Source organism: Apis cerana, linkage group LG1 (assembly GCF_029169275.1).
Source record: "Apis cerana isolate GH-2021 linkage group LG1, AcerK_1.0, whole genome shotgun sequence".
Classification (NCBI taxonomy): domain Eukaryota; kingdom Metazoa; phylum Arthropoda; class Insecta; order Hymenoptera; family Apidae; genus Apis; species Apis cerana.
In genome coordinates, this window is record NC_083852.1 from 26257134 (window position 1) to 26276570 (window position 19437).

A 19437-nucleotide genomic window follows, 5' to 3' on the forward strand; every position below is an offset into this window, starting at 1 on the left:
TAAAAGTTAAGTTATCGATACGTAAGAATATTCCTGAATATCTAATCTCGATCTGTCTGCGATAATCTTCGAAGAATCTCGAACGTTCGAAGATTGCACGCGTTACCTCATGTTTTGCAACGAGACTTCAAATCGTGCCGTACTCATTTCCTCCATCACTCATCTTGTGGCTTCTGTTTGTTAGTCTCTCAGCTCTTTGTGCATATGTACTTACATGAGCATGCACAAGTAAACGTGAAAACCATGAGCAAATCGTTTACCCTCGGATTTCGTACTAGCTTTAGACCAACGAGTCTCTCCGCTCCTTTGACGAAACTTTAACATTTGTTGTGCGTAAATTTGACCAGGTACGGCAAACATTTCGAAAAGAAGATTAGCACTTATAGCTGCTCGGCAAATAACCTACCGTTTCATTTAACCGCGCATTAATTCGTCTACTTACCTGTGGATTCTATGTAGGTTAAATTTCATTACACGCAAGGTATCGTTGTAAGAGTATCATCATAGAGAAGCATAAATATAAGCAAGTGGTTTCGCGCGGAAACGGAAGAAGCAACGAAGAATTAAAACATAAATTTACTTTATTGTATTGTATACTTGAATTTACATAGTTGTTTTTTCATAGTCTGTGCTCTGGGTGGATTTATTTATTTTAGTATTTTATTTCATATTAAATTTCTGTTTAGCATCTCTCCGAGGCTTTAGTTTCAGATTTAATGAATTTATATTTTCAATAGTTAACATAATTTTTAATCTTTCAATATTCTCTTTCTATTCATCATTTAATCTAAACCAAAAATTTTGATACAGAAAAATTATCATTGGATTTTCTTCTTATATAGTTTTTTCATAGTCTGTGCTTTAAATGGATTTATTTATTTCATTATTTTATTATCCTATACTTTTCAATTACTGTATATTTACATTTTTAAATTTCTATTTAGCATCTCTCCAATAAAATTTAATTTCAGATTTAATGAATGTATATTTTCAATAGTTAACATAATTTTTAATCTTTCAATATTCTCTTTCCATTCATCATCTAATCTAAACCCAAAGTTTTGGCACAAAAAACTATTGGATTTTTTTCTTATATAGTTGTTTTTTTCATAGTCTGCTCTAAATGGATTTATTTATTTCATTATTTTATTATCCCATACTTTTCAATTATTGAATATTTGCAGCAGAGAATAATTTCAGAATTAATGAAGTTACGATCAACAGTTAACATAATTTTTAATCTTTCAATATCTCTTCTATTTATCATCTAATCTAAACCTAAAAAAATTATATATTATTGGATTTATTTATTGCTATTATTATTTAACTCATACTTTTCAATTAATGAATATTTGCATTTCTAAATTTCTATTTAGCATCTCTCCAAAAGACCTCAGTTTCAGATTTAATGAATTTACGATCAATAGTCAACATAATTTCTAATCTTCCAATATTCCTTCTATTTATCATCTATCATCCATTTATCAATTCCAAAGTACAGAAAAGTTATCGTTATCATTATCGAATTTTCTTCTTCATATCAGAATACACAAAATGAAACGAAATATCCATACATGTAACGAAATATCTTCGAAATGTTTCCACTCTGGGTAATCCGAGTTCGTTAAAACGTTCGTTATTTCTTCTAATTCTCTTCTAGTCTTTCCTTTTTCTTTTTTTTTTGAAAAATAGAGCTCAAATTGACTATGTCCTAAGATGGGAGATAACAAGAACTCGTTTACGGTAAATCGAAGCCGGTGGGAACGATGGCGCAAATTGGCTCCGCGAAACGAATCGTCTTTTATTCGACGATAGAAAAAAAAAAAGAAAAAAAAAAGAAAAAGATGAAGGGAGAAAGAGGTATGAGTGCATCATCGCAGACATTGTCATTCGCAGCTAACAATGTGACAGCCGGTAAAAAGAAAGACTTTTTCTTGCATCGCTGAAGCCGGAGCCCCTGTGCGCTCGTTTTCCTTCGTCAAAGTGAACGGACAAGTCAAAGCGTAGAAACATACCCTCTATTGTCTACGTTCCGTTACGAAAGATCATTGAGCGATATGCTTGCCACTTCAATTCGACAAGCAATAATTGTCAGTTATATATGGGTTGATATCGGTCTTTCATCAATATTGTGAACGCTACTTTATCGAAAAAAATATTATATTATTTGAATCTCGCCGTTGTTGTTGTCACTAATAAATGGATGAACGTACGAGAAACGTTGAGAACGTATATCCTTTATTCCAATTTTTAACATATTCTCCGAGCAAAAAGACGGAAGGATAATAAAAAGGACTTATACATGTAATAACTTCGCGATTCTTCCATACATGCATTTCTCGGATAATGCAGCTGGTGCTTTGCCAGATGGTCTTTGGAACGAATATGCTTTCGTTGTTCATTGAACATAGGAGGATATATTGCGTGTATAGCAATGTCACATGGAGAAAATTACGGAAGTATTGTGCATACACGGATCTATTTAAAAGCTGACCACATTTGTGTTCTACGTGTTATATATTTTTTTTAAACAATCTGATATTTTTTTTAAACTCTGCAAGAGAAACTATCGACCCAAATTTTCGAACAAGAGAAAGTCCACGTATAAGTGTTAACGTTAATATTAGATATCGTTGATATTGGATATCGACGAAGCGAGTCGAAAATAGGGAAAAAAAAAAAAAAAGAAAAATCGTACCTGAAACATTCGATCTACTTTCTCACGTACACCCTCGTGATCCAAATTCGGATCGGCAAACTTGCCCATCAGCTCGTACACAGCTGTCACGATGTCCGTCATTTCTTCCCTCGTGATGCAACCGTCGCCATTGATGTCGTAAAGAGAAAATGTCCAGCGCAGTTTCTCATCGATGGAACCACGAGACAGTATGCTGAGACCAGTAACGAAGTCCTGCAACATCGAAATAAAATTCATCTTTTCGATATTACATGCCAATATATATATATATATTTGTTATTTTCTAAAAGTGTCCATTTTGACTTCGTGTTTTACGATCATTTCGATATCTTTTTCGTATAATTTTATATAAAATTATCAACGTTTAAAAATATAAAGATTTCATTTTTACAATTTTTTTTTTAAATTTTTAATTTATTTTTAAAAAACCAAAACGACATTGGAAAATGAAAAACATCCTGTCCTCTTTCGCGTCGTAAAATTTTATCCTCCATACGAATGGTTATATCGATGTTCTCGCAAATATGCGCCGAATTATCCTCGTTTTATTCAATTGTTTTTCACATAAACCTAGTTAAGAGAATTACCGCTTTATACGTCAGATTGTAAAAATTGTTTTCTTCCACGATTCAGATAATTCGAATTATTTTCCATATTACTCCGTTGTTACAGTTATATCGCGCATTTTTCCAACACGAGTCGAATCGAGCACAATCGATGATTAAATTACGTTCTCGCGCAGACAGGCAAGCAGGCAGGCAGGCAGGCATCATCTGCGTACCGCTGCTCCTCCAACACCGCGCAGAAGAATCCATTAACGCAGCGTCGCGATACTTTCGAATACTTTCATTCTTGTTCACGCGAGCGAGAGATTAAATCGAGAGGGCACGCGAGAAGCTCGTTAAAAACTCGCTTATCCAACGACAGATAATAATTCTTGAATAAATTATTCTTACGAAAACTCGTAGCAACGAAATTCCGATTCGTTCTTAAATGCATAAAAAGATGTCGCTCGATGTAAAATATCGCGAAAATCGATATCGACTATTTTCAATCCGATAATTATTATTATGGAAATTATTCCACCAGCTACGAGTGCTGGAAGAGACTCGACGAGCGAGGAGGAGAATAAAACTCGAGATTTCGTCACTGAGCTCGTCTCGTAACACTCGACTTCACGCTCGACTTTACACCGGAACAGAACGATCGCAGCGACGCTGTCTCCGTTTCCTCTCCTGCCCCTCTCCACGTACGCGCTCAATTTCACTGCACACTAGCTCACGAACAATTTAGCATCGACGATTGTTGCGTGCGTGTTTTAAAAAGTAACGGCCTCGTGCTTGGATGTGTGACGCGGCGTCAGAAACGAAACGTGCGTATTGTAAGTATGGTTGAATAAAATATTGAGTAAAATGTTGATACGAATATAGTTTGAGAGATGTTAATTCAGCTTTTTTATTGGTGTTATTTTTTTATCCGGTAGTAGGCTCGACGCCGATTCAATGGGTATCGTAAAATATTTTGGGCTATGCTCGAGGCGCATTGTCAGCGGTTATTTTTCGGGGATTTAAAAGGATCCGCAACGTGGAATTCAACGTTCTCACGCTATTTTTTTAAAAAAACTTATTCAGCGCAAATTATTCTATCAATTTGTATCGGTTTAATAGTTTTTAGTTTAGATTCGACTAAACGTTAACAAAATATATATTTCGTAAATTTTTAATAATCACATCGTCGAAATTTCGCTACAATGATTTTGAATTTTGAATTAATAATTTCATGAAAAAAATTTATTTTTCGATTAAAGTAAAATTAAAATTGATTAATTAAAATGTACTTGTGTTCACGCGCCATTTTGATTCAATTTATAATATATGAATTTTTATAACGAATTTATTTTTACAATAAATTAACGTTTTATCTCGTCTCCCTGCTATAGGAAATTCGATATTTTTTTTTCGGTCGCGGAGGAATCTTTTAATTAAAAACAAATTCCTTTTAACGAACCACCCTTGGTATAAAAGGACGAGTGCGTATCGTGATTAGAGAGAGAGAGAGAGAGGTTTTTCTCTGAATTATAAAAGGATCCACCAGATTACAGTACGCGTTGTTAATAATTTTTTTATGGATCAAAAAGATGTGTTCTGTTAACGCGGCAAATTTCATTGTTCATACGAACAGCCACGTATGCCGAGAGGTGAAACGAGAGGAAAACGAAGAATAAGAAATGGAGTTTTAAAAAAAAAGAAAAAAATCGAGAGAAGAGTTTTATAAAGAGGCAGAAATTTTGTGAAACAAAAGAAATTCGTAGTGAAGCTTCCATTTGAGCTATGGAATTTACTTTCTCTACGAATGATACTAAAAATGAGAGTAGCGGATTGTGGATTTTTATCTTTAACGTTTTGTTCAAAAAAAAAAGAAAGAAAATGAAAATTTTCAAAAATTAAATACAAAAAAATGTCTAAATATTATACTGCACAATCTATTTAAATTTAATAATTAAAATATATATTTTCTCTGATGTATTTATATTTTATTTAAATTAAATATATTATTCAAGGTAATACTTTTTGCTCGAGATAAAAATAGAAATAATATTAAAATAATTGCAATATATACATATATATTTACTAACTCGTGCACAACTCGAGCCATTTATTTTTCTATAAATAAAATTTATTTTTATTCTCCTAATCGTTTTAATCCAATATCGTTCAACCGAAATGCGCGAATGACTCAATATGATTTCATATACGTTGAATATGGAATGGAATTTAAAACGCTACATTTATTTTAAATCACTTACCGGAATAATGGAAAAGTACAGTTTGTTTCAGGTTGTTATTCCAGTTGATTTTAGAGATTTTAAAGTGCGTCGTTTAAACTGCAAAAGGTATGAATGGCAATCAAATTTCCAGAAATACTGTGACCCACTTTTTCCTTAAAAATACGCACATCGTTAAAAAACAGCGATGCTAACTCAGCATCGTTTATTATCGAACAGAGTGCAAAACTTAGAGTCGGGAATTATTTTAAAAATTATTCTAAACAAGAGATTTAAATATTTATTCTTGAAAAAATTTCATGTTAGAGAAGAGAACGTTTATAATTGTTATGATATACAAAGAGAATACAATATGTTTAATGATTATTGAACAACATAGAATCTTAATTATGTACAAAGTTTAAAGTTTTATGGACTTTTTCGTTTTAAGAAGACTCTGATGCATCTCTTTAAAAAATCTTCCTTTATATTGATCGAATTCTTCGATATCTTCATTTATGAATACCTCCAACTGATAATTTAAAATAGTTTTAAAATCTTGGTTGAAGATCACTTTTATTAAGTTACATGTTACAAATTAACACGATTCAATGAGCAATTTAACCAAAGCGAAACGAGATTGTTACAGCGATCATTTATCAGTTTCACCAAATGTAACAAAATTAACGCAACAAAATCATAAATTGACGAAGCAACGAAGAAGGAAATGAGAGGTTGTAAAGGGAAAAAATATAAGGAAACACGATTACTTCTATACAAAAAAATATTTTTTTATCCTCCTAATTTCGATTATTATTATTATTATTACCAAAAGAACGCTTGCGATACGAAAGCGTGGTTAAAGAAGACACACTCCCCTCCGCTTACGAATAAATTGGTTTCGTCCAAACGAATCAATTTCGCTCGAATTTACGTGGCTCGTACGCAACGTTGGCCCAAGCCTTTGGAATAACGGGTTCGACATCTTTGGTAATTGAAAAAGAATGAATAATAACACCGGGTTGGAACACGAGTCACGCAACGCGACCCACCGCCAAAAGCACTTTCGAGCTCATGTTCATGGGACAAATTGGATTAGCGCACGCTTCAATTATGGCAAATCGCGTTACAACAGCGTTTCTTTTTTTCTCCCCCATTCGAAGCTCGATCGATGGAAATGCCGTGCCTCGATCCAGTTAAACATGCTTAAACGTTCGAGTTAAACGCGCTTATTCTCTATTTGACGGAATAAATATATATATATACACACGATATACCAGAGATATACTTTTTTACATCGACGACGTGAGAGAACGTTAACTTTTTCCTCGTGGAGCATTAATTTTCAAATTCGAACGAAAGGGGAATGGCAAATAAGCCGGGGGTAGCGTAAGTAAGCATTTGTAACGGCGAAACAGGAGCGCCTTGTTCACAAATATAGGAGATACGTTTACACCCGGACCTAATCGCAAACAACGATCCTCACCGGAATAAATAGGGATTGTTGATTTAGGGTCCTCGTGATTACGCGTTGCAACTGCAGAAATACGCGATTTCGATCGAGCTCGAAACGCATTAAAGAGGGTTTGAACAACAGTTTCTCCGCAATTTAATTTAATTAATCCCCCATGTTTTCTCGATATTGAATTTTTTCGAAAGTCGAACGATATATCCAGAGATCGGTTGTCTGGCCGAAACGAGACGAGGGGATAAATTGGGAACAGGTTCTTCGAGGGGAACGATAAGTTGGGAAGGCGAAATGTGCGAAGATGAGGAAGATGGAGGAGTCGTGTCGTGAGATGAAAATCGGCCAGACAAAAAGTATCGTAAGTACAGTACGATAATCTCGCTCGCAGACTTTGCAGATCTTGGAGCGAGCTCGTAATGCGATTGAACAGTGACTCGTATAATACCTGAAAGTGTATACGCTGAACCAATAACGATTCGAGTTCAATGTATATATTTTGTCTTTAAAAAAAAGTTGCATCAAAGAAGTTTTCTTTATTAATCCTCCGCGTTCCATTTGAAATTTTTATCGGCGAACGCACAAAAAATTAACGTATTTTCGTTTCGAAAAACTTTTAGTCCTGAAAAAAAAGGTTACGATAATCGAAAGAAACAAAGGGACACAGCTCCTCTTCAATATTTTTCTACGAACGAGTTAAAGAGAATCGAATGAGAGAGAGAAAAAGCTTAATTAAGAGAAAATTGGACGATCAAAGGCGATTTCTGAAAACTTGATCGTGCACGACGAAGAAAACGAAAAGAAGAGAGAACAAGGGGGAATGTTTGTGCGGCGTAAAAAGCTGTGGTAATGTGTGAAGCTTGCGGCAACGCTCGAAGGCCAATTACACAAAGTACATTTTACAGCCCGAAGCGTCGAGGGATAATCGTGTTAATTCGTAATTATCTCCCGACGAGTTCTTCGGTTTCCTTAATTTCCCCTTGTTTCTGGAAAAAAGATAAACAGAGAAGGGAGGGAGAGAGGGAGGGAGGGATCGCTCCCTTCGACCCGCAAATTAACTCGCGAAGGATCGAGGGATTGATTGGACTCGTACCATCGATTAATTGGAAAACTTAGTTAGATCTGTGCGTTGCTAGTTATTACTGGCGGCCTATCTGCCAATTATCGTTAATCCCCGCCTAATATTTGTTTGAAGCAAATTCACGGTCGTACGAATCGGCTAATCGAAGATGACAACGATTCGCGTGATAAATATCACGGGGCGCGACGCTTGCATAATCGACAAACGAGAAACGATGCACAAATAATAATTTGATTCCCGATCGATGGTAGCAGTATTGTCATTGGTTACATCACATCAGGGGAAAAGAAAAATGTTTAAATTGCATTTATATTTGGAAGCGATATTTTCTTGATATTCGTTTTCTAGATCCATTATTACTTGGATTCTTCTATCCAATTGTAAATAATAGGTTTCAATTGTATGTGAATTGTAAAACATCGATCTTACGAGTATTCCGTTGAGAAACATGCAATTTTAAAGATTCATGTTCCCAAAGTATATACTAGCCTTGTAAGAAACTCTTATTTATCGCGATATATATGTCGGATAGAGAGATAACAGGTTTCTTCATAATTTCAACAGTTAAAGATATAACAATAAATTGCTTTCCACTTTAATTTCTGTATTTTTGTTTGCAAAGATTAACCGATTTTTTTAAATAACGAATAAAAAATTACAAAAGTATTAATATGCATAACATACATGTTAAGATTGTATCACATATAATGATATATATATTTAAAATATATTTTCCCAGAAATAAACGCATCTATCGTTTTAAAATAATTGAAAACTCGACGAAACTTTATTAAAATTAGCAAAACTTTGAACCGCTATAATTTCGAAGCTAATAACTTCCGGTCAATAATCGAGAGATCGTTGGAAGCGCGAATCCTTGCCCTTTAAAATGCTCTTCGAATTATCCCCATACGATTTTCGGTTGCCGAGATATCGTCTTGTAAAGGAAAGAATATTTTCAAATACTTATCTTAAATCCAATTAAACCCTATTACTTAACCAGAAAAACTTTGAACAGCTACAATTCCGAAGATAGTAACTTCCGGTCAACGAGTAAACGATCGTTAAAAACACGGAATCTTGATCTTTAAAACGCTTTCTGAATTATCCCGATACGATTTTCGGTTGCCGAGATATCGTCGTGTAAAGAAAAGGATAATTTTTAATTATTTACTATATTCGTCTTTATCGCTTACTCGGATCTCTCGCTCGCACTCGTTTCACTTACCTATTCCAAATCCCAAACAGACAGACGCAATTCCTAGAAATAGTACGCATTTCCAGGGGAAGATATAGGTCACTGGATCGCGAGTCCATCGCGAGTAATTTTCGTAACGTGTTAAATATATGAAAAGTTTGAATGCTTATATCTCGGCAACCGATCGAGATATCGGGATAAATCAAAAATTGACTTCAATGACACGCTTTCCTCTATTTTCTGACCGGATTTCGATGGCGAGTACTCACCTCGAAACTGAGAATACCGCTATGATCCTGGTCCAAGGTGTTGAAAACGTAATGCGCGTACTGGCTAGTATTGGCTGGAAATTGAAATAAAGACAATAGTTTTAATAATATTCGAAATATTCGAAAAGTTTCGTATGCTTATTACTAATAAAGAAAATTATACAAGTAGATTCTCTCAGATGCTTATCTCTTTGTAGTACCGAAAAATGTTTCGGATGAAGGTTGAATGGTTTCAAGGGGGACGTAATTTGATGTTACCTAGTTTCTTTTTATAGATCGACGTAGAGGGCATATATAGGTCAAACTGATCTTTCCTGCCTGAAATTATATCGAATATTTTTTTAACACACTAATTGATCTAACGAAATTAACAATAATTTTCAAAATATTCATTTTTATATCGATAGAATGAGATTGGCATTGAAAAAATATTTTTCACATCTGCTATAAAAAATATTTTTTCGAAACGTATATTTTTTATTATTTTTTATCGGTAGAATAAAATTCTCCTTGAAGATATAAAAATATCATAAACCGTAATAATAAAATAGTCGCAAGAGATAGATAAAAAATGTCTTCCTTAACCTTTTTTCATTTTGACATAAAATATTATAGTTTTTATAACTGTAAGATGGTTATTGATATTATTATACCATAAATGTTGCAAAATAGGATACGGATAAAAATATCAAGATAGAATTAAGAGACATGGTAACTTGCCCAGAATTGCATTCCCATAAATTTTCTTTTCGAAAGCCTTCGCCGAAATAATAAACTTTAGAAAATAGAAGAATAGCCTTAATAAGCACTTGAATTTCTCAGACAGCGAATACTGCTCTATGGTGCTCTTCTCGAGGAAACCTATCAAGATCATCAGATTTACCGTCGTTCGTGAATTCAAACTGGTCTAATAAGTTTCTACTAGTTCGACAAAGCTGAGATTTGTGCTTAGAAATTATTCGATGGAAACGTTATTCCATTTCTTTTACATGAGATTTTGTTCACGTTTTACAAAAAAAAAAAAAAGAATTGGGAGTCTTTTTTAAGCAAAACAAATGAATTTCACGAATATCTATTATCGTTATTCGTGAAAATGCCTCTTGATTTTCCTTAGAGGAATATCAAGGAATTTAAGAAATGACAGCCCTGTCTCGTTTGAACAGAAATCTCTGAGGTATTTCTTCAATTGAAATGATTCATCCAGAAATTAGTACACGTCCCATCTACCGAATTATCACAATAGGAGTACTCTTGTGTTATTAGGGAGGGGATGGGCAAAGTGGATTAAGTCGTTCAAGTTGTCGAGCTTATGCGAATTAGGTCTTTGGAGGAAAATAGATGTGCTATTATTCGACGTTACGACAAAACTCGAATATAAAGCTATTTCCTCTGCCGAATATCAATATTATAATTGCGGGGTATTTATTATAAAGATTTTTTTCTTCTGTTCGAAATTGGAAGATTTCTCAAGTTTTCTTTTTGTAAATTTATTATATATTGGTCGTTTATAATAAACATTCATACATTTTTTTTTACGATATTTACGACTAGAAAAAGATTCTATTTTTAGAGTTTTTTAATTTTTTATACAAAAATTTGAAATTATTATGAATTTTCTAAATCGAACTAACAATCTAAACGATACGAATGTAATATTTGATATAATTTTCATTGCTTTTAATTTAAAAATCAGATATTACGCACGAAATTCGCAAAAGAGAACTGTTATTTACACCAAAATGCAAAATATTTTTATTTGCTTTTTGTATTTCCATTTTGAGAATTGAAAAAAACAACGGCAAATATAAATTCATAAATAAATTTTCTCTAAATATTTGCAATTTCTTTCTGTTCTCCATCGAATTCTATTATTGTTGCATAGAGTAGAATAAGATAGAGCTTCTTTCTTTTTTTTTAAATTAGAACTATTAAATTTAAATAATAATCGATAAAACTCATTTCTACATGCATTATTATCGAAAAATAAATATTTCCGATAGGAGAAATGATTTTTTACTTTCGATCAATATTTATATTTTCGAGATGAGTTTCACTTTGTATGAAAATTCTTAGGACATTTTTCACTGGAAAAGGAATTCGATTGCAGAGAAAACGTTTTTGCGTTTGGAGGTGAAATGGTGATATTTTTATGGCGAAAGACTCTGCTCGGCAACTGAATTTTTCCAAGGCAAAGTAGTAATACATATTAATGCGATTTCAACTTGTTTTTGAAAATTTTTTTTCTTTGTTATTTAAAAATTAGGAAAAAAAATTAATTTTTAGAGAATTAATTTTTAAATTAGATATAAAAATACAAGAATATATTTTAATCAAACATTCATTGTTCGGCAGACGGAAAAGTTTCGGTAAACAAATAGATTATACCATGACTATGTCATTATTCAACAAAATGGACGTTATCGCGTTGCTATAATTCACCTGTTCGACTTTTGACTATCGATCCAAAATTTTAAAGCATTCTCTTGTCGTTGAATAATCCACTGGACAATTTCAAAGGTATAAATTTCATTCCGCTGTGCCACGAATTCAGTAACAGTTTCGTTTACCTTCTCGAAATGCTTGAGGGGTTTTAGATAAGTACAAACATGTTTCTCTTTGATAAGAGCAAGTAAAGCTAGACAGATGCCGTCCCTTTTGACCTTTGCACGTTTGCATATTTGTCAAAATCTTACGGCTTTCTACTTGTAATAACATTGTGCGTGTATAAAAAAAATTAATATTATAAATATTATAAACATCAGACTTATTCATATAAAGTTTTATTTACTTTGTTGTCATAATTTGGAATAAAATTATTTTCCTTGCACTTTTACGAATATAAAGGAAACTACTAATCGTTTACAAGCAATAAATTGTAGAAAATGTTAGGGGTTAACCTGTAACAGGTGAAACGGCATACAGCTATTCAACACGCGACTCGATTGTATGACACGAGAACGAATGGAAAGGTAAATTTTCTTGATTGAACGTAGTGAATAGTAAAATTAACTGGGCTGTACGCGAATGATAATCTGTCATCCATCATTCGTTAAAAATTCGACGTGAAGAAACGTGTAGATAAACGAAAGATACATTTTCGAAAACTCGCTTATAGAAAAAATTTTTTTCTCTCCCAAATTTATAGTTCCCAAATGCACTCAAACACTTTTAAATTTTTAATTAAGAAAGTTACTTTCGCGTAGTAAAGTTTTTTTCATAAATAAAACTGAAGGTTTAAAGCTTACATAAATTATCGTGGATCGTGATATTGGATTAGGTCGAACGAATGGGATTTAGTAGCCCGGTACGATTTCTTTTTTTCCCTCCTCGATTTTGAGGCTCGTAAATTCTTCTCCGTTCTTCTTCTCTTACGTCGAACGACAAACAAGTGTTGGTATCGATGCGACGCGCACACCTCTTAGGCCGTGAAACCGTCCACGAAGAAAAATTGTCACTGCCACGGGGAACCGAACGGACGCCTTCCGTATGCGCGACTGCGGGTAAAGTAGTACGATGCTCATTGCCAACGAAATTATTTTGATCGATACGTCAAGATATAAAACGTATATAGCATTGGAAAAATTTCATTTTCGAAAGAATTATCCTTGAATTTGAATTTGTTATCTCGGACACGAGCGAGTTAAATCAAATATCTCGTTGTTTTTCGTAAGCGAGAATACGAAGCGTCAAAAATTCGCCAAAAAAATAGGATTAGTTATTATTATATATTTTATATATATTTCTCTGCAATGACTAGCGCGTTAATTAAATCGAAGATAATTATTGACCCGTCGATCGAAATATCGCGGTGACATTTTTTTAGAACATGGCTCTTTTTTCGCACATATCAACGATGAAACAACGCTGAATATTCTGAAATATAGGGACAAAAATATAGTAATTCGTGAATTGCGATGAACGATAGAATGATAAATTATTATCGATGGCGGATAAATAGGAGGAAAATATAAAATAAACGTAAAATGGGGATTTATTTATTTATTTTTTTTTTTTTCTATCCATCGACTCGAAAGTAAATATTTTCCAAGTATACGAGAAAACCTTGGAAAGCACAAAAATATTTGAAATCGATAGGGAACTGTTCACCGACGAATATCGATATCGTTTATACGGACGGATAAAGGGGAATGTTTGAAACGTAGGACGATTTTGATACCACCGGAGTTTGTTACCATGGTAACTATATCTGCGCTCAATGAAATATCATGGGGCTATTTGCTCTATTCGATTGTACTCTCTCTCTCTCTTTCTCTCTCTCCCCCTTTGTATTTTTCTTTACCCCTTTACGCATATATCTGACCTATTGTTTATGTTTTTCGACCACACGTTACCGCGAAACAGAGGGAAATTTTTTTAACGTGGAATAAAAGAGGGAGAAATAGCATTGGGACGAATCTTAAAATTCGAATACCATCGCTCGTTTATAGTTTCAATTTGCGCGTATTTTTACTCGAATTCGAGAAGAAAACTCAATTCACAACGTTCATATTAAAATAATTTGTTTTCCTAGCGAAAAAAATAATTTCAACGATTTCACTCTGTTTCTTTATCTGAGCTGAAGAAACGTACGAGGAATACAATGCTCGATTTATCGGCTACCTGTGCAGATACCTATCCAGGATCGTTTATTTCATTGGACGGAATGATAAACGGCACGACAGATTTTTAAGAATCTGTTATAAACATCGGTAAAGGGTATTTCAAGCTAACGTAAAAAGAAAAAAGAAATAACCGTTTTCGAAAAGAAAGTAAAGAGTCGACTTTATCCTCGAACGAATTAAAATTCTATTCATTTCCCATTATTTATCATTGCCCGCGTATTCGTCATTAATTAAAACGATAGTAAAATTTTTCAAAAGATTTTTCATTATCATCGTGACATATATATATATATATCTACCTCCTTGTGGAAAGAATTGTGAATAGATGCACTTGAAAGTTTCCTCTCTGACGACTCCCGTGGGACATTCCGCCTTGAAGCCACGATATATTCTCTTCAACTCTGCCTCTGTGAATCTGGTAGCACGACAAAGACTCGCCAAAGAGTCGGGCCTGTATCTCGGCGTTTGTTCCTCCTCGTACTCCGAGTCTGAAAAATCGAGAGAGTGTTCCTGTTAATCATCGGTCGAATTTCTTATTTGCCCGATCGAATCGGACGGTTTCGAGATTGGTTGAACATTGTTTGGGAAATACTTGTATCAGAAATCGATATAACTGTCGCGATCGACTAAGATCTTTAATCGGTGCGTGGATTCCATGGTTTAACTAAATCGATTCGAGACTGGTATATAAAAAAATCCTAATCCCTCTAGACTCTGGTTTCTACATCATAGAATTCGAAAATCTGTTCACAAGGATGTAATATAGGATATCGTGGTTCCACCAAATTTTCATTGAAAATATCTGTCGCGAATCCAATTCTACACGCACACAGTTTGGCCAGTTTGTTCCAAAGGGTGTTTTACGACTTTGCAAAGTACACTTTGCGAGTGGTATATATTCTGATAGCCTGTTAAAGACGGCCAGTTAAGCGAGGTGTGAAGATAGAGATAGATTTATCAGATTCGAAGTTTTTGGTTAAATTTCCATCGATTTATCATTCACTCTGTGAAAAAGAGATGGGTTTTAATCGCGTCTACCTTTACCTCACTTTATTCCACACAATATCAATTAAAATTTCCCATTTTTGTGGATAGATCCGCGCGATAAAGTGATAAATGAAAACTGTGTCTGGCGATACGACATTAAAGGGTTCCGGCTGATTTAATACGAACAAACGAAAGCTTGTCAACAAACTTTATTCCGACCATTTCGATATTACGCCTGGTTTAATCTTCAAGTAGGTATCCGTATAATATTCAGCTTTCAACCAATTAAACTCGCGCGATGCGCTATTTGAAACGCATGTGGAGTCATGAAAACGACGATTATAGCATATTCCAGGTTAACGTGTTTACATTGATTATTTCCAGTTACCACGGATTTAGCAAGCTGTGCGTTTTACGACATGCAAATACGTGGCCCATTAATAATAATTTTTAATATTATACAAAGGATACTTTGTATTTGCAGGAAGAAGCGAATCAAAAAAGCGAACAACTAATTTCTCTGATAGTTCAGGTATTTGTTTGCGAAGTAGTTTTCCTCTCATGTGCAATGTAGATTCATGAAATACGTGGAAGGAATCAAGGAACTTTGCTCGGATAAACTTTGAAATTTCAATTTCGGATATTTGATATTCTATTCTAGGAGAAGGGTTTATATCGATGTATCATCGTAGATTCGAATTCGTTATAAAGCATTATAAATTAAACGCTCAGTGTCGTCGAATATAATATTATTTTAACACTAGAACTAATTTTTTTTTTTAAATATTTTTTTGAAAATAAGATGACTTTTACAAGTACATCAAAGTATTAAATATTATGTATTTCATTTTTTCTTAAATATAGTAATCTAGTAGTTCCAATGTCAAAACAAACTATATCGAGAAGAATGTAATAATATTTTTTGATTTCAGAAGCTTTCAAAAGTTATGTGTTAAAAAGAAAAAGAGAGAGAGAGAGAAAGAGAGACATTAATTTGTCGTATCGTTTCCCAATACGGAATAGAAGATTCTAAAATAAATCTTGGTACAAAAAAAAGAATATCCGTTTGTAATTGAAATTCGTATGAAGTGTAGATACTCTCCGCTGTACAATGGAGAGGTTCCTTGGCAATCATATATTATAGTTCGCGCGGATTCACCAGGCTTGAAATCTCCATTACACGGAAGAAATCCAAAGAGATTTTTTACGTTTATTTCACACTTTTACCTCTTTCTCTCTCCCTCTCTCTCTCCGTTTTCCCTCCTTTAATCCACTTATACGTTCATTAACTTTTTTTTTGGAAAACGAATGAATCTTTTTCTTCTACACGGATTTTAATCTTCTTTTTTTAATTTTACTTCTCCCGTCGAGGAATATCGCGAGGAATAAAGGAATAATGGATGAAGAAGCAACGAATATTTTGCTAAAAATCGAAAGGTTAAAAAGGCAATTAACATGGGTGCGTTTCCATTTCTTTTTGTTCGCGGGATAATTCGAGGCACGTGCGATCGACGATGCACCGATCACGGCGTACACCTTCGTTTAAATGAATTTCCCACGGCAGAAACCTATTGTCAGCTTGCTTTCGATCGCACACCGACGACGTACGCTTTTATTCATCTCGCGATTAAACGAGGCGTTGAATTGCAGTGGAAATGCTTTCGAGAATTCAGTTACCTCTCACGGCGGCGGCGGTCGCGGTGGCTGCGAGTAAAGAAATTTATTGGAAACTGTTCCCCTTCTTCAATGGGGAAATGTTGACCTATTTTTTTTCTCTTTTTTCCTCGCGCACCGTCGATCAATGCTCGTATCCCTCGAATTCTTTCCCTCTACAACTTTCATTTATTTATTCTCCAAATTGTCACTGTAATATCCCTTTATTTCTTTCTCAGAAGAAACGAACTTTTCAGATGCGATAATCCAAGGTGAAGATCAATAATAATAATAATAACAAACTTCTCGAGAGTTTCCGGAACGGGATAATTTTCTCCTTTCTTCTTTCCAAAGGGAAATATACACTCGCTAATATCTTCTTATTAACCTCGATGAATTATTTCATTGATATTTAAAAGGATTTCTAAGTGGCGGGTTTGAATTTTTCATCGAACGCTTTACTCGAACGCAACATGGCGATGATGGTCGTTGAGCAAGAGGAAGCATCGGAAGAAGAAGAAGAAGAAAGTCGATCGAAGGGTAAGTCAAGCACAATAACGTTTGGAAACACGGAGGAGAAGAGCGAGGGAAGATGTATGCATGTACGCAGGGAAGAAGTAGGAAATCATGCAACATAGATGACTGGGTAAAGCACGTAAGCAACTCGGGGGAGCTTGTTCGAACAGAAGGGAGAGGAGACTCGCACGTCTGTGGAAAATGTGTTCTAACCACTTCATGGGATACGATTCGAGCGCGGTATATGCGATAAATTGGCACCAACTTTGCCAAACGTATTTGCATTCCGAAATTTCATCTGCCTCGTCCCTGCAACTTTGCGTTTTCGAGTTTGCTATATATAAAAATTGCGCGTTTGATTGAATTTTTAAAAAAATTAGTGCCGAGATAAATAAATTATAATTTAAATTGGAAATATTTTCAGCTTTAAGGGACTGCTTCTCTTCACGTCGAAGAAGGGGTTTATTAACATATATATAAAAAATTGTGCATTAAATTAACGTCGAGATGAATAAATTATAATTTAAATTGGAAATATTTTCAACGCGGGATTGTTTAAAGGACTTTCTCTTCAAATTGACGGTTTATTAACATATATATATATAAAAAATTGTGTATTAAATTAATGTCGAGATGAATAAATTATAATTTAAATTGGAAATATTTTCAGCACGAGGACTGTTTAAGGGATTGCTTTCCCTCAAATTGATGGCTTATTAACACATGCATTTTAAACGAACGACGATCGAAAGCTAGCTGTAATTCCATTCATAAATTGGCATCCACTTTGCGAAACATATTTGCATTCCGAAATTTCATCTCCTAACTGCAACTTCCAGTGTTTTTTCCAGTCTCATTGTAGAAATGGATGATCCATTAACGCATGCACTTTAAAAGGAAATCAGCTACAACTCTGCCCAATGAACCGTTTCTGAATAAATGCACTTTCGAAACTTTTCCAGTGCACGAAAACTGGAGGAGGGAGGGAGGGAAGTATCGAAGAAATTTCGTTCATCATGCAAAAATAAACACGGATACATACTACTTGCGAGAATACGAACGACAATTGGCTAAATACCTAAAGCGAATTTCACTCCGGTCCACGCCTGTCGAACGTAATTGATCAGCCTCCTGTAGAGGGGCCTAGGCGGCCTTTTCGTCGAGGTGCCCTCCTCCTCGTCCCCCTGCCCGTCGCTGTCCAACGCTCCCGGCGGCGGCCCCACGCCTGTCAGCGTGCCAACCTGGTTCCTCTCCCCGAGAATGTTCACCACCTCTCGCAGCTCAGGCGCTACGCCCTGCAGTCCTGAATTGTAATTCGCGGGGGCGACGCCTGAACCGAGGAGGCTCGCGCCGCCCCCGCGACCTCTGCCGCGGCCACGGCTACCACGACCCCAGGCGGCACCGCTACCTTCGAGATCACAACACCGAGTTACAACGCTTAAACGCTGCGCGACGATTCCACCAAACTCGCTATAATCGTTGCGTGCTCTGGGTGCAAGTGTGTGCGATCTACGTAAAACGCTACGGGTATCGCCAATTTATCCGAAAATCGATTTATTTTTATTCTCCCGTTCAGGGATGCTTCGTCGTGGAAACGTTGCTCGTGCAAATGTACAGAGATGCGTTTCAACTTTATAAAAAGAACTTTAGGAAATTTTGGTTTTTTCAAAGAAAGACCGTCAAACGGGTTCGTTTTCCTTTTCGTTAAAGCGGAAACTTTTGAACTTTCGGCCTGCAACGGTTAATTCGCCGTGTTTATTTCGTAAAATATTTCGTAAAATATTATTACGAACTTTCGAACGTATTTATTTATAGCGGGGGAGAGAAGGGAGTTTCGTCACGTGGATTTTAACGAAACTTTTAACTCGCAGCGGACTTGTTCCTCTTTAATCAAACGCATTTAGGAGCAGATACTCCAAAGTTCCCGAGCTATTTGCTTTCAAAGCTTTCCGCGTGCCTTTATCGTTACCTGATCGTATTATGTGCAAGTTTGTTCAAATATCCGAGCAACTATCTATGATTTCTAGCAGAAAGCTCAGAGTTCTTTACTCTTCTTAATCTCGACTGAGCGTCTCGAACGAAAGTGTATCTAAGTAAACGTATACGTACAACAAAAAAATCTCTGTACAGATACACGTCAAGTGAATAAAACGAAATAATAAAAATAAATCGGCTTGTTGGCAG

At 34.9% G+C, this 19437-nt stretch overlaps 1 protein-coding gene and 1 long non-coding RNA gene across 6 annotated transcripts in view; one reads left to right on the top strand and one right to left on the bottom strand.

Moving 5' to 3' along the window:
* Positions 1–19437, bottom strand: part of LOC107992410 (Kv channel-interacting protein 1) — a 56511-nt gene that overhangs the window by 6682 nt on the left and 30392 nt on the right. For all 5 annotated transcript variants that reach the window (XR_009833424.1, XM_062087131.1, XM_062087132.1 and 2 more), the window contains 4 exons: positions 18332–18661; positions 14397–14585; positions 9476–9549; positions 2699–2911 (listed from right to left, as the gene is read on the bottom strand). Coding sequence is in view for 4 of the 5 variants with exons in the window: in XM_062087131.1 (XP_061943115.1) it covers positions 2699–2911; positions 9476–9549; positions 14397–14585; positions 18332–18661 (806 nt within the window). In the remaining variant the exon portion in view is untranslated. The remainder of the gene's footprint in view (positions 1–2698; positions 2912–9475; positions 9550–14396; positions 14586–18331; positions 18662–19437) is intronic.
* On the top strand, positions 14584–19358 carry LOC114576810 (uncharacterized). Its single transcript, XR_009833428.1, has 2 exons — positions 14584–17277; positions 18216–19358. It is a non-coding gene; the product is annotated as an uncharacterized LOC114576810 (long non-coding RNA).